This window comes from Cyphellophora europaea (assembly GCF_000365145.1).
Source record: "Cyphellophora europaea CBS 101466 unplaced genomic scaffold supercont1.15, whole genome shotgun sequence".
Classification (NCBI taxonomy): domain Eukaryota; kingdom Fungi; phylum Ascomycota; class Eurotiomycetes; order Chaetothyriales; family Cyphellophoraceae; genus Cyphellophora; species Cyphellophora europaea.
In genome coordinates, this window is record NW_008481803.1 from 255449 (window position 1) to 267287 (window position 11839).

The window sequence follows — 11839 nt, forward strand, 5'->3', positions numbered from 1 at the left end:
CTGGATGCAGCTGCCTAGTAGATGGTCAAGCATCTTTGTCCAGTAGAATCGAGGATTGATTGTGGACTCCCCCTTGCCGGGTGGACCCACCAACGTATCCAAAGCGCAGCGCTGTGATTGGTGCTTTGACTAACTCCAGCCATTGATTCTAGGCTAGAGTTGTAACTTCGAATTTCATGTTAGCAGAATGGTCTCGGTCGCCAACCGTCAGACTGTCAACCGAGGTGTCAGTCGAAATACCAGAGGCTGTGAGAATCTACTGAACACCTGTTGTAGGTACAGGGACAGCATGTTCTCATATACAATTCTCCCAGCTTGTGTAGTGGTGTGTTCAAGAAACGCCAGGGACAGGCTTTGGATGTAAGGGCTTCGGTTGTGGGTTATGTTGTGGATCTGAGCTCACGGGAATCATTGCTGGGTACTCTTCGCAGAGTATCGTACACATCTTGATCAAGCCCGTCACCCGCAACGCGCGGGAATAGGCACTTGAGAGAATCAAGTGCCATGACGCTGGGGAATGGGTAATACGGTCAGTTATTGGAAGTTTGCAGTGCGGCGCAGAATGTTTCCACTTGCTCGCCATGTTGACCGGCATAGGTGCATGATGCAGAAGTCACAGGGAAGGAAGGGCTGCTGATGGATCTAAACGATGGGCCAGTGTATCATTTCGATGTGTGGGTATCCAGCCCGTCCATTTAGATCGAGTCGGAGCCTTCGGCCCGATGAAGCATAGCCGCCGAATATATGTGCCGGCTTTGTAAGCAGATAACCCCCAATCTCAATGTACGTCTCTGAGCCATGTCGCCCTTCAAGCCACTCTCTGTGTGGCTCAAGGATGGCTTGGAACCCACTACTGCCTATATTTTTCCAGGCTAGTTGTACTACTGCTCAAATAGTCAGTCCCTGCTTAGTAGTTGCGGAATTCGCGGTCGTTGGAATTTGGGAGCCAAGGGGACTGGAGGCCAAAACCACGGTGCCTCGGACCTATTCTAAGGCTTTCCGAGGAGCCCGACGCAGCTAACATCCTTGTTTTTGGAAGCCAGGTGTGGCAGCCTATAGTGCTGCTAAGGCCAATCGTCGCTGCTCAGCCTGATCCTATGGATGGTCGCTAGAGATCGGCTTAACAAGTGAATGCTCCTGATTCGACCTGACCGCAGCCAGCACTTTCAAGCAAGGAGATTAGCCGCCCTCGCTCATGAAACATGTTCCGGGGTTGTGTCAACGATATCTGGAACGAAGTGTGCAGAACCCCATTGCATTACCGCCGCGAATGTTGTGATGAGTCGGACGAGATTATCAGGCACACCAACATTCCACTCCATCCACTCGTACATGACGATCTTCTCAGCAGACTCCTCGACGGCAATGTGCAGAGAGACCATGTGGCCCCTCCAGGCCCACAAACAGAGTATTGCTTTCGACGGTTCTCGTGTTTGATCCAGGCGACTTTCCATACGATGACCATGTCGAAGCTCTGCTAATTTTGCGAAACCCGCGGCACACCACACCGCCAACTGATCGAGCCCATCTCCTGAGCTTACGGTCCGCTTGACTTCGACTGTCGCGAAGAGAGCCAAGCTGGACAGTCTCTTATGCGTGTACTGCGAGAGCGACTGGTCTGGAACCTGACTCAACTGCAGGACGGGACTGGGCGATTGTCCGAGGGCGAAATCGGTTCGGCATGTGATTGAGTTGCCGAAGCTATCGTTTGGTAGCAATCTTTGTGGCAGAATGTAATAATTCGTCACTCTGACGACTCGTTCAGGCGTCCAGATGCCAATGGATTTGGCTGCGGTTTTGAGACAAGGGTAGACGACCAAGTCACACCACTCATCCTCCGAGACGTCTTTGTTTTTGCAGAAGTCAACGCGTCGTGTTGTTTTGCGTATGAACTTTTCGAGGTTCGAGAACTTGTCCAGGAACTCGTTGCCTGCGTGTGCAAAATTGGGGCGTGCGCCATCCTCCGGTACCCAAGTTTCGTCAAAGTAGTTCTTCAGACCGTTCGGCAGGTTCAAATTAGCTGCGCGTATCGCCGTCCCAAGCTCTTTAAGCATTGGTCGTTCTGCCTCTAGCTGCGCTCTGTGACTGCGAAGCGCTGATCGCTGCTCAAATACAACTTGTGGTGTTGAAGTCGCCAGCGTGCGCTTCCTCTTTGTTGGACTCGAGCTGCGGGTATGTAAAGAAACTGACGAGGTCGTACTGTATGTGTCACCGCCATCGCTAGGTGGAAAGCTTGTTGGGGGCGTTGGGCCTGTGTTTCCTTGGGAGCGCGCTTTCTTCGGTCGTGGTGCTCGAGGAGTGGCATTGGCGTCGAAGTTCGCACTAGCGTCGAAGTTGTTGTCCGCCTCCATGACCGAGATCTCAAGCTTGCGCTTCTTCGACAGATTGAAGGGGCTGCCGCTTGCCGAATTCGTGCGATCGTGGGAGGTGGGTATGTGGACGGTGTCGAGCCAGTCCAGGATCCTTGTTTCCAAGCTCAGCATGGTTGCGGCATTGTCGCGCAGCTCATCAGTCTAGTGGCGCACTGGCGCGAGTATGTGCGTACTCTCAATTGTGCAGGACGGACGGCGGGAAACTTGTCAATGAGGTTCGACGTGAGTGAGGTGAGGTTGCGACAAGAGCAGCGCATGCGGGGCGGCGAGATGGTCGGCCGGACGACGTGAAAAGGCTTGGCAATTTTCAAGCTCCGAACCAAAATAAGCCCTTCTAAAAGGCTGAGCGCAAAGCTTATCTGATAACAACGACATCAGACTGCTGCGTTGCGGTTAATAGATGTCGGCAATCTTTGTGGGAAAAATTGTCATTTTGATGGCATTAGCTTAGCTGAGCAGCAGATGGCCCTAGACTGGGCGGAAGACCTGCAAGCAATCACCCGTGGATCGAGCGGCTCAGCTATCTATGATCCTAGTTCGTCTCCACGGCCAGGAGCTCACAAAGGACACGACCCTCGACACGAACCTAGACCTGTCACCAACCTGCCGTCATCCTCGCCTGTACTTATCATTATAATGCGCACGCATTGGGCTAAGGTTTATTGGTTTTCCTCGTATCACTGAAGTTAGGACCTGTGCGACACCAGGATGCTGCAGATGCGAGCATGTTGATTAAAAGGACTGTGGGACATGTCTCGCTTGCATTGCTTGGCCCTCGACTGGTTCAATTGGTGACATGGTTTTGAGTATGATGCGGCAGCCAATTAGATAAGGCTCGTTCATGGAGGCAGGTACTTGACGTGCATGATACTGCGACCTGTCACATTTCATAAAGGACACGGACCTCAATGCGCACCTAGACCGGTCACCAATGTTCTGTCATCCCTGGCTGTGACTATCAACATAAAACGCAAGTGTCGGCTGGATGCCCCGTTTCAGGCTGCAGATTCTCGCTCAAGCTCAGACCCATCACATGGTCATAGGTGCGTAAGGCCTCAGGATCGTGACTTCATCAGCGATGTATTAACTTCTACTTTTTTCTAACATCATGATAGCTTCCATAGAATCATGCTGCGGTCTGGCAATGATCTGTTGCGTCTCACCCCTGACGTGCTGGTAGCAAACGGTACTGTGGCTGCCGCGCAACAGTCAGTGAAATGCATATGCTGTAGCATGCCATCTGCCACGGATGTTGTTCGGACATCGATATAACGACGGACCGATCTTCTCGTTGGCCGAGGAATCTTGGAAACTTTGAGACGATCAGCCAGCAGTCTTTGCGAACCCCGTCGAGAGTCCTACCTTGCTCACGAAGACAACATGCCCATTCCCTCAATACTGGATCAACCTGAAGAGTTCGCGTCCGTGCTTCGCCGTTGCCCAGCTTTGTTGTTACGCAGCTTTCCCCGTCTGGCAGATGGCGGTCTTGGTGGTGGACGTCAGGATCCGAGTTGAGTCACGGCTTGACTGGCGATCGTGGTCGTGCAGCCTGGTGGCCTCTTTGCCGCCAGATTGGCGGCTTTAGTGGCAAATTGTCCATCTTAGCGACGACAACAGTCTCATAGCAATCAAAATCGTGGTGTATGCTGAGGCGTGCTGTAACATCCCCCAGATGATGCAACGGAGTCACTTATTGGGCACGAGCTGGTATATCTGCCACGTAGTCGGGCTTCTCATTGGTCGGGGAAGCCTTCTCCGTTATTACCGCCTGCTTGCCTCTGACGTCATTCAGAGAGCGCTCCCCGCATCGGAAGGTCTTAAGCACGACGAAGCATAGCTTAAGCCCCAAATGCTACTCCTCGTATCTGGAGCCTCAATAATATCGTGAATGGCCATTCGAGGCCCTCGCATGCCATCCTGCTGTAGCAACGGCCTCTCAGTGGATCCGGTCCTCTGATCAATTCTGACATTCGCCGAGCTCGTGATGTTATACGTGGATCTGAGCAGCCGGCTTGATGTTCAACACTGGGGAACCACAATTGACTGTTCCGATGGCGCTTAGAATCTCAGAACAGGCACAGGCGCAGGCCCAGCGAATACCCATCGAATCGCTAGGTCGGAACCGTCGAATTGAGGTGCCTGCTCGGGTACGCACCAGCCACGCTTGCGACCGTTGTCGTGAACTTCGCATCAAATGTTCCGGTGGTACCCGCTGCACCAAATGTACCAAGGATGATGCCATATGTTTGTATAGTGATCGCAAACGTGAGCGCAATAAAAAGTATAAGCTCGTTCGCTGATTCAGAAATGTACTGACAAATTTGAAAGAGACTTAGCGCGGAGCGCACAGCAGATCGACGACCTGCGGAATCAGAGGCACCTTCTCCTTACTGCATTGAACTCTGTCGTCAACGGTAGCAATTTCGAGAGCGAGAATCTTCCATGGGTCCTCGAAATAATCGATAAGGTAACCAAAACCCAGGGGGAGACCTTACGTACGGCCTCACGGCATGTGAGCCAGGACCAAGTCGGCGCCAGCAGTCGCGCTTGGGGGGTTGATGACTCCTCTGCGGAAGCAGGGTCTGTCACTGCTCCCTCCAGTGCTGGGGAAAGTCGTGCGAGATCAGATGTTGGCTCACCAAACGGTCTGAGGCAGCTCGCTTCTGCGGTGGATCTCGACCACGGCGATGGCATGGTAGGCTATATCGGCAAGTTGTCTGATAGTTCCTGGATACACAAGATCAGGTTGCATCTGATTGAGGGCCAATCACGTGGAGAGTCTGACCTGGACTTGAGGGCTTCTCACTTTGACATCTACCCCATCACGAGTTTCAGTTATTTCACGGACGACGTGAATCTGCTTGAAGTTGATGGTGAGTCTTGATAAAAGTACCCTTATTGAAAAATGTCTCGAGTCAAAGGTCCCAGAGTCTTCTCCGAGGACTGTCTTGACATGTACACAGCCAAATTGTGATGCTCGCAAATTTGGCGGGACAGCATTCTATCTTGACCGTATCCTGTCTCACATCGCGCTGATGATGATTCTCCTCACAGAAGATTACGTCGATCCACACGTCATGCCACCTTGGCACGTAGCACAGGTACTGACCGAGGCGTACTTCCACTCGGTGCACCAGTGCTTCCGCTTTGTCGACAGGGCCGACTTTCTCAGGGATCTGCAGAGCGTCTACGACAATACTGTTACTCGAATTGCATCAGGCTTGTCGCAGCGGAGAACGCTGGCGGTGGCCAACATGATGTGGGCGGTCGGTGCTCGTTGGATCGACCTTGTCGGACTGAAGGATCGCATCATCCCAGATCATCACGGAGCTATGGCGGTCGAAGGACATCTTGTGTATTATGCGCGCGCTCGCTCCCTTGGGCTCGATCATAGAATGCAACTTGAACATCCAAGCTTCGAGATGCTACAGGGTATGGCTGTACTTGGCTTCTATCTGCTTTCGAATGGGAGCGTTCATAGGTCAGTACCCTTTCCTTTGTATTTGTCTTGCGCTGAACGACAGGAGGGCATGGAATATGGTCGCGCAAACCATCAGACATGCTATGGCACTAGGTTTGCATCTTGAAGTCTTTCCTGGCGTCTTCACAGCTAGAGATTTACGGCGGAGGGCACGAGTCTGGTGGTCATTGTACCGGATGGAAGTTTTGCTCTCGGAGATTACTGGTCGGCCGAAATGTGTTAACGACAACGATATCACGACTCCGACGGGCTTAATAACCGAGAAGGAGGAGGACACCGAGATGAGTCGCTATAATCTTCAAGCTTGGGACGACGTCTTGGACGGCCTCAACCGAACTGTGGAGAACTCTGCTGGTGGCATCATCCCGTGGTCAAAGTTGGCGCGTGTGGGAACTGATACGTGTGAGATCCACTTTGCAGCCACCCTCCAGCTGAGCATTCTAAGTACTAAAGTTGCATCCAATTTGTATCTTAGTCCCTCCGACTCAACCTGGGCTGATGTCCAAAAGACGGTCCGAGACTTGGTGTCTGACCTCAGACAATGGCAGGAGTCCTTACATCCAGATCTGAGGATTGAGACGATCGGAGAGTCAAACTTAGACCCACGTGCCAATTTGGACGTTGCTTTGGGCTTGTGCAGTTTACAGATGATCCTCTACCGGCCATTCTTGTGTGAGATCCGTATCGAGGATGAATCTGCCGAAAGCATTCGGTTCAACAATGCTTCGGCCCGTGCAGGCGTCATGGCGGCTATTCGTATGACAGAACTGCTTCCCGACGCCCCAGTGGCGGAACAGGTGCTATCTGTCTTTCCGTGGTGGTCACTCCTGCACCTCATCTCACAAACAACGGCAGTATTGACTCTGGAGCTTTGTCTGAATTGCCAGCACATGCAAGACGAGACTGCGGAGGTGATGATGGCGTTAAGAAAGGCAATGAACTATCTTTGGGCACTGGCGCCTAAGTCCAAGAGCGCATACCGTGCCTGGTACATCTACAGGCCCTTGGTGGAGAAGGTGTCCCAAAAGTATAACCCAGGTGTGCTCGCATACATTCCACAGGATGCGGCCAAACCGGAGCAGTGGAATGTAATGGACAAAATGATGTCCAGGAACGAAGTCTCGCCAGCTGACAGCTGAGCTGCGCTTGCCAATGTATATTGGGCTACTTCGTGTCGATGGCGAGCTTGTCGCTTCTTCTCAAACTAGAGGTTGTTATTGCTGTTATGATTTTTGCTCTCACGTGCAGTTGGCATCAGAGACAAAGAAAGAAAAGGCTGCGCAGCTACGCAGGTACGCCACAAGCATCAGCTAGTCCAGGAAGCAAGGACCAGGTAATTACTCAGTTCTCGAGCTGAACAGCAAGGATGCGCCCCTGTAGACTGTGGCGCTGCCCTGTTTGTTCCACTAGCAGGCGTGACAAAGCATGCCATGCTCGTCGTTCTAACAGCGGCACTGTCAGTCCTGAGAGATCTCGCTTCATCGCTTCCCTTTGTGACATCGGAACTCTTTTGTGGAGGTCGAAAAACCTCTGGACACCCGCGCCAGAGTCACCGGCTCGTTCCACGAGTTCTGCACGACTTGGCGACATCCCAGCGTTACTGCGCCATCTGGATCTGGTTGAGGCAGCAGGCAGCAGGCTCATTTCGTTTGTTGTGACCATGGGTGCCATCTTTGCAATTCGGCTATCGCAAAGCCGAGCTTTCCTGACACCGCAAACGGAGCCGCTGAACGGCCTCAAAATCGGTCTCGAAAGCTTGGTATTTGGGATTGTCGCGAATCTGCCTTGCAATTGCTTTCTCATCTTCTCTCAAGGTCAGCTGTAATTAGTCGCACCCCCGTTTGTGCACACGGGGCAAAACTATCATCATCAGAAGCTTCCACTTGGTGGCTGGCGGAAAAGGCATTTCCGTAGCGCTCCTTGCTCAAGGTATGTGCTTGCCCCTTTCTAATTCTGACACAGCGCGACTGATGACGGACTGCTGAAAGAATCCGTAGAGGTCTCTACCTCTGTGAATAATTGAATTTTATTGATTCCACACTTGCTGCTGCCTGAGCGCACGGGCCACAACTAAGAGACCGTTGCTGTGGCCCGTGCACCTGGATACCGCGGTACTCATTCAACACAGAAGACTTTGCTTTGAGTCTACTGTGCTCTTCATTGGTCAGATCGCGTACAATATGCACTTGGAGATTCCGTATCACAGTCCTTCATGTACGGCCGAAGATGCTGCTCATGCTAATAGTGGCGATACCTAAGACATAGAAGCTTGGCCTTGTCATAGAACGTGTTGATTCCTTCGCTTTATTGCGTGAACGGGGGTATCCGTTCGTGGAACTGCTGAAGACACAGAATTACTCTTGGACAGACAATGTAACGTGATTTCTGAGATTCATCTTTTTCGCAGCCGTCATGCTGATAATCCGCAGATCCTCTTCTCTCATTTGACCCCTCCTACCTCTTCGATCTCTCTGTATCGTTTCCTTGATGACTTTGCCGACCCTGAAGCAGTTCGTGATGCATATCTCGAGGTGTCCGGACGATTGACGCATTCAGTCATACGAGATAGCCAGTATTGGAAGCTAGCGCCATCGCCGTTGATGTCACCGTGTTGACTTTTCTCGGCCATGTGCCAATATCGCTCACTAGTCACAGCATCTCTGAATGATCGGTCCAGGTGAATCTTGACCACACGTGAGAACCGGAGGCTCTCGAATCGTGAGTTTGGCAAACGGTCAAAACCGGCCCCCACCACTTCGACCACGAGAGGACGCATGAAAATGGCGGTGGGAGGAGGCTGGCCTGTAAGTTCAGACTCAATGTGAGGGGTGGCCGCCACGTCGAAAGGCGTCAGGTAGTGCGCTTTCCCATGTCAATTGAGAAAGCGCATATCTGTTATACTAACAGCAGGTCGCGACACGGCAGCAACGATGCGGAAGCTGTGCAAGGTCGGATCATCTGCGCCTCCTGCGGTCAGATCAACACAAGCGAGGTAGAATATTGTCCACCACTCGGACGCGCCATATTTTACGTCATGAGCTCCCCCAATGACCACAAGGTCGGCCGAATCGCCCAAGCTTGGGATCATGTCCTTTCTTAATTTCACCTGATGCTACTGGTGCCCTTCGAGAGACAAGTAGGGTGCTTCAGATGGCTTGAATATCAATCCTTCCCATTGATGAGAAATTGCATGTGCTAGTCGGTTTGTGATCTGGTTAGCAGCATCGCCGCTGCTCATGTCTATCATCGTATACTCACCGATCACAGCGTGTCCTGGCACAGGACGCACAACACATGCGAGTCGATTTCGTCGTTGCATATACGGTTCGAATATGCAATCGACGTTATCAAGGAGGAAACAATCGAAGAGCACGATCATCAGGTGCTCCTCCGCTAGCGGAGGTGAGTCGCGGCCACAACCAAGATGACGACCAGCCCGCAGAATGTATCGGCGGATTTCGTAGAACGGCATGATGTCCTGTTGTGCATCATGCCAGACCACCAGCTCACCAATCAGTACACATCTCGTGTTGATTTGGCAGTCTCGATTTCCGATGTTAAGACACCGATGAATTGTAGGGGTGAGTGCTGTACGATCTGCGGTCGAATCCCGTCCACTCTTGGAGAAGATCTTGATATCTGCGTACCCTGCCGGCAGGAGGCGAACATGGATCTGACAGTATTCTCCGTCATACTTTCGCTCAACGTAAACCGGTTGTCGTCCCAGCAGTCGACGACAATGCTGGATGCTTCGGGCTTTTTCGAATGTTGGACGACGGATGGCCGTGCCCAACTGTGGTCGCCATTTTAACGTATGCTGGTATTGCATACTTGATTCTCCGTCTCCCCGTGGAGTCATGATCAGCGCCACTGCGTCAACGAGTCCATCGTGTACTTGAAGCGCGGTCCCAAGAGCAGGATGGAGGAAATTCATTACGAGCTCTTCAGGCAATTGAACTTGACCCAGATTGCCCAAAATCAAACGGCACATCCACTCTGCTTCCAAGCCACTCATCCGTTGCAGCATATCAATGACCCCCTGGCGTGGGCTGTGATTCTCATGTTGAAAAGAAGCCCGGATCTTTGGTGACGAGAAAGGGCAGCCGGATGCCAAATGATCCAGCACATGGTTGATCTCTTCTAACGTGGGTGGACCATGAACGTGTGCTACTTCGCCTCCCTCTTCCACCAATGTCCGGACCGTAGCAGCAAAGTCTGGAGCACCATGGCTTGATTGCCATTCATGAAGGTGTCGAGCACGACTGTGGCCGACGGACCATGTACGAATGGCAATGTCGGCTAGTGACTTCTCTCGTAAGCCGTACACTCGATCGCGCCGTCGATGAGGGAACAGACAAGATGTCAGAGCCAGCAAGCCCGAGCTGGTGTTCAGGTCGTCTCCGGCGGCACCTTGGAACCAGGTTCGAATGGTGCGTTCACGCTGGTGCTCATCATTCTGTCCAGCTATCGTTTGCCAGAAGTCGCATAGCGCCTTGAAATACATACTCTGGCGAAGATAACATACGATCAAGGGTGGTCAAGCGCACAGAAATAAATTTCACTCAACAATCGAAAGACTAGCATGCATGTACGTGTACTTTAGCTGTCTCTTATATCATCTCTTGCCTTGATCTTGGCCCTACTCAGGACCGGACGAGTGACCGTGGCTGAGCACATATGCCTTCCTCACATGCCATTGTTTGGTTTGCTCAGCAGAACAGAACTTCTTGCCCCCACAGACATTGTACAGTTGTAGAGGATGAACTTTGTTGGCTAGGGCCTGGGTTGCACGTCGTGTAATGGTATCCCAGAGCACGATTTGCAAGTGATTGCTCTCGTACAGTCGACCGTCGGCAAGGTAGAGCCATGTGATCAATACCAGTCTTCGTTCATCATCCACCGAGAGCATTCTGATATCATCGACACGCGCAACGTCGTCTCCTTGTCGAACATCCCTTTTGCCGTGCAGCTTGATATGAACAAGGTCGCCGCGCCAGAACGTCTCGTCCTGGCACGTACAGGTGGAATCAGGTTGAAGATCATGCCAGTTGCGAACATCTCTCCGGAGGCGCGTGACACGGTACTCCTTGGAGACATTGTCGAAGTGCAAATCGAAGAATCGAATCTGCTCAGGAATATTGTCTATGCTTGGTGCGATTTGATTCCCGTCTGTTATCCCCCGTTCCTCACTCCCAGGAAGTACTGCCACTTGTTGAGTTGACTTGGTTCTCTTCGACAGGCTCTGTGAGGGAGGGCTGTGGATTCTATTAATCCTTTCCGAAGACGGCGCCATAGAATATGTGCTTTTTGTCAACTGCTGGGTTACGCGGCCTGCTGGGGATGCACTCGGTGCATGTGTACATCGCTCTTCTGTCTCTATCGTATCTGACACTGTGTTGATTGGTTCTTCACTGTCTGACTTTTCGTTGTCTGAGGCTTCACTGTCTAACCAATCAATGTCTGTGTCTTGTGCGTCTGTGTCTTGTGTATCTATGTGTTGTGTGCCTGTGTCTTGTGTGTTCGGCGCATGGACCTCGGAATCTTGTATACTCGAAGCTTGCTGTACATCCGCGTGCATCATCTCCATCCATGGCTGTTCTGCACCATCACGTAAGCCTGGCTGACCGTCGCTATGATGGTTTGAAGCGAGGTCGACACCTGGCTCCGTGACATTGGACATAAGATCCTGATCCAGCGAATTTCCCAACAGCGTCATTGTTGCCTTAATGGGTTTCTCGGTCGACGACAATGACGACTAGCCAATCATCTGTAATTTCCATGTCAAAATAGTACCATGGGGCCCTTCTTATGTTTCAAGGTTACCATCAAAAGCCCACATTGTCTGGTGGTTGATCTTGGCAGTAACACTGCGCCTGGCCGTTGCATCGCGTGGTGCAGCCATTTGTTGGTCTACAGCTGTGCTTGAAAGCACACATCACCACCAGTAGCACCTGCGAGAATCACACAACCACACAACCACACAACC

The 11839-nt window shown here is 51.9% G+C and overlaps 3 protein-coding genes across 3 annotated transcripts; 1 reads left to right on the forward strand and 2 right to left on the reverse strand.

Moving 5' to 3' along the window:
• Nucleotides 1-1193: 1193 nt before the first annotated feature.
• On the reverse strand, nucleotides 1194-2483 carry HMPREF1541_10906 (uncharacterized protein; the record flags this gene model as incomplete). The annotated part of the gene is made up of 1 exon (XM_008715575.1): nucleotides 1194-2483. One exon carries the CDS (start codon nucleotides 2481-2483, stop codon nucleotides 1194-1196), a length of 1290 nt encoding a protein of 429 aa, XP_008713797.1.
• A 2966-nt stretch (nucleotides 2484-5449) lies between these two features.
• HMPREF1541_10907 (uncharacterized protein) lies at nucleotides 5450-6992 on the forward strand (the record flags this gene model as incomplete). Its single annotated transcript, XM_008715576.1, has 2 exons — nucleotides 5450-5853; nucleotides 5897-6992. The coding sequence occupies 2 exons, from the start codon at nucleotides 5450-5452 to the stop codon at nucleotides 6990-6992; spliced, it is 1500 nt and encodes a 499-aa protein (XP_008713798.1).
• A 1301-nt stretch (nucleotides 6993-8293) lies between these two features.
• Nucleotides 8294-11569, reverse strand: HMPREF1541_10908 (uncharacterized protein; the record flags this gene model as incomplete). The annotated part of the gene is made up of 3 exons (XM_008715577.1): nucleotides 8294-8715; nucleotides 9112-10317; nucleotides 10516-11569. The coding sequence occupies 3 exons, from the start codon at nucleotides 11567-11569 to the stop codon at nucleotides 8294-8296; spliced, it is 2682 nt and encodes an 893-aa protein (XP_008713799.1).
• Between the last annotated feature and the right edge of the window lie 270 nt (nucleotides 11570-11839).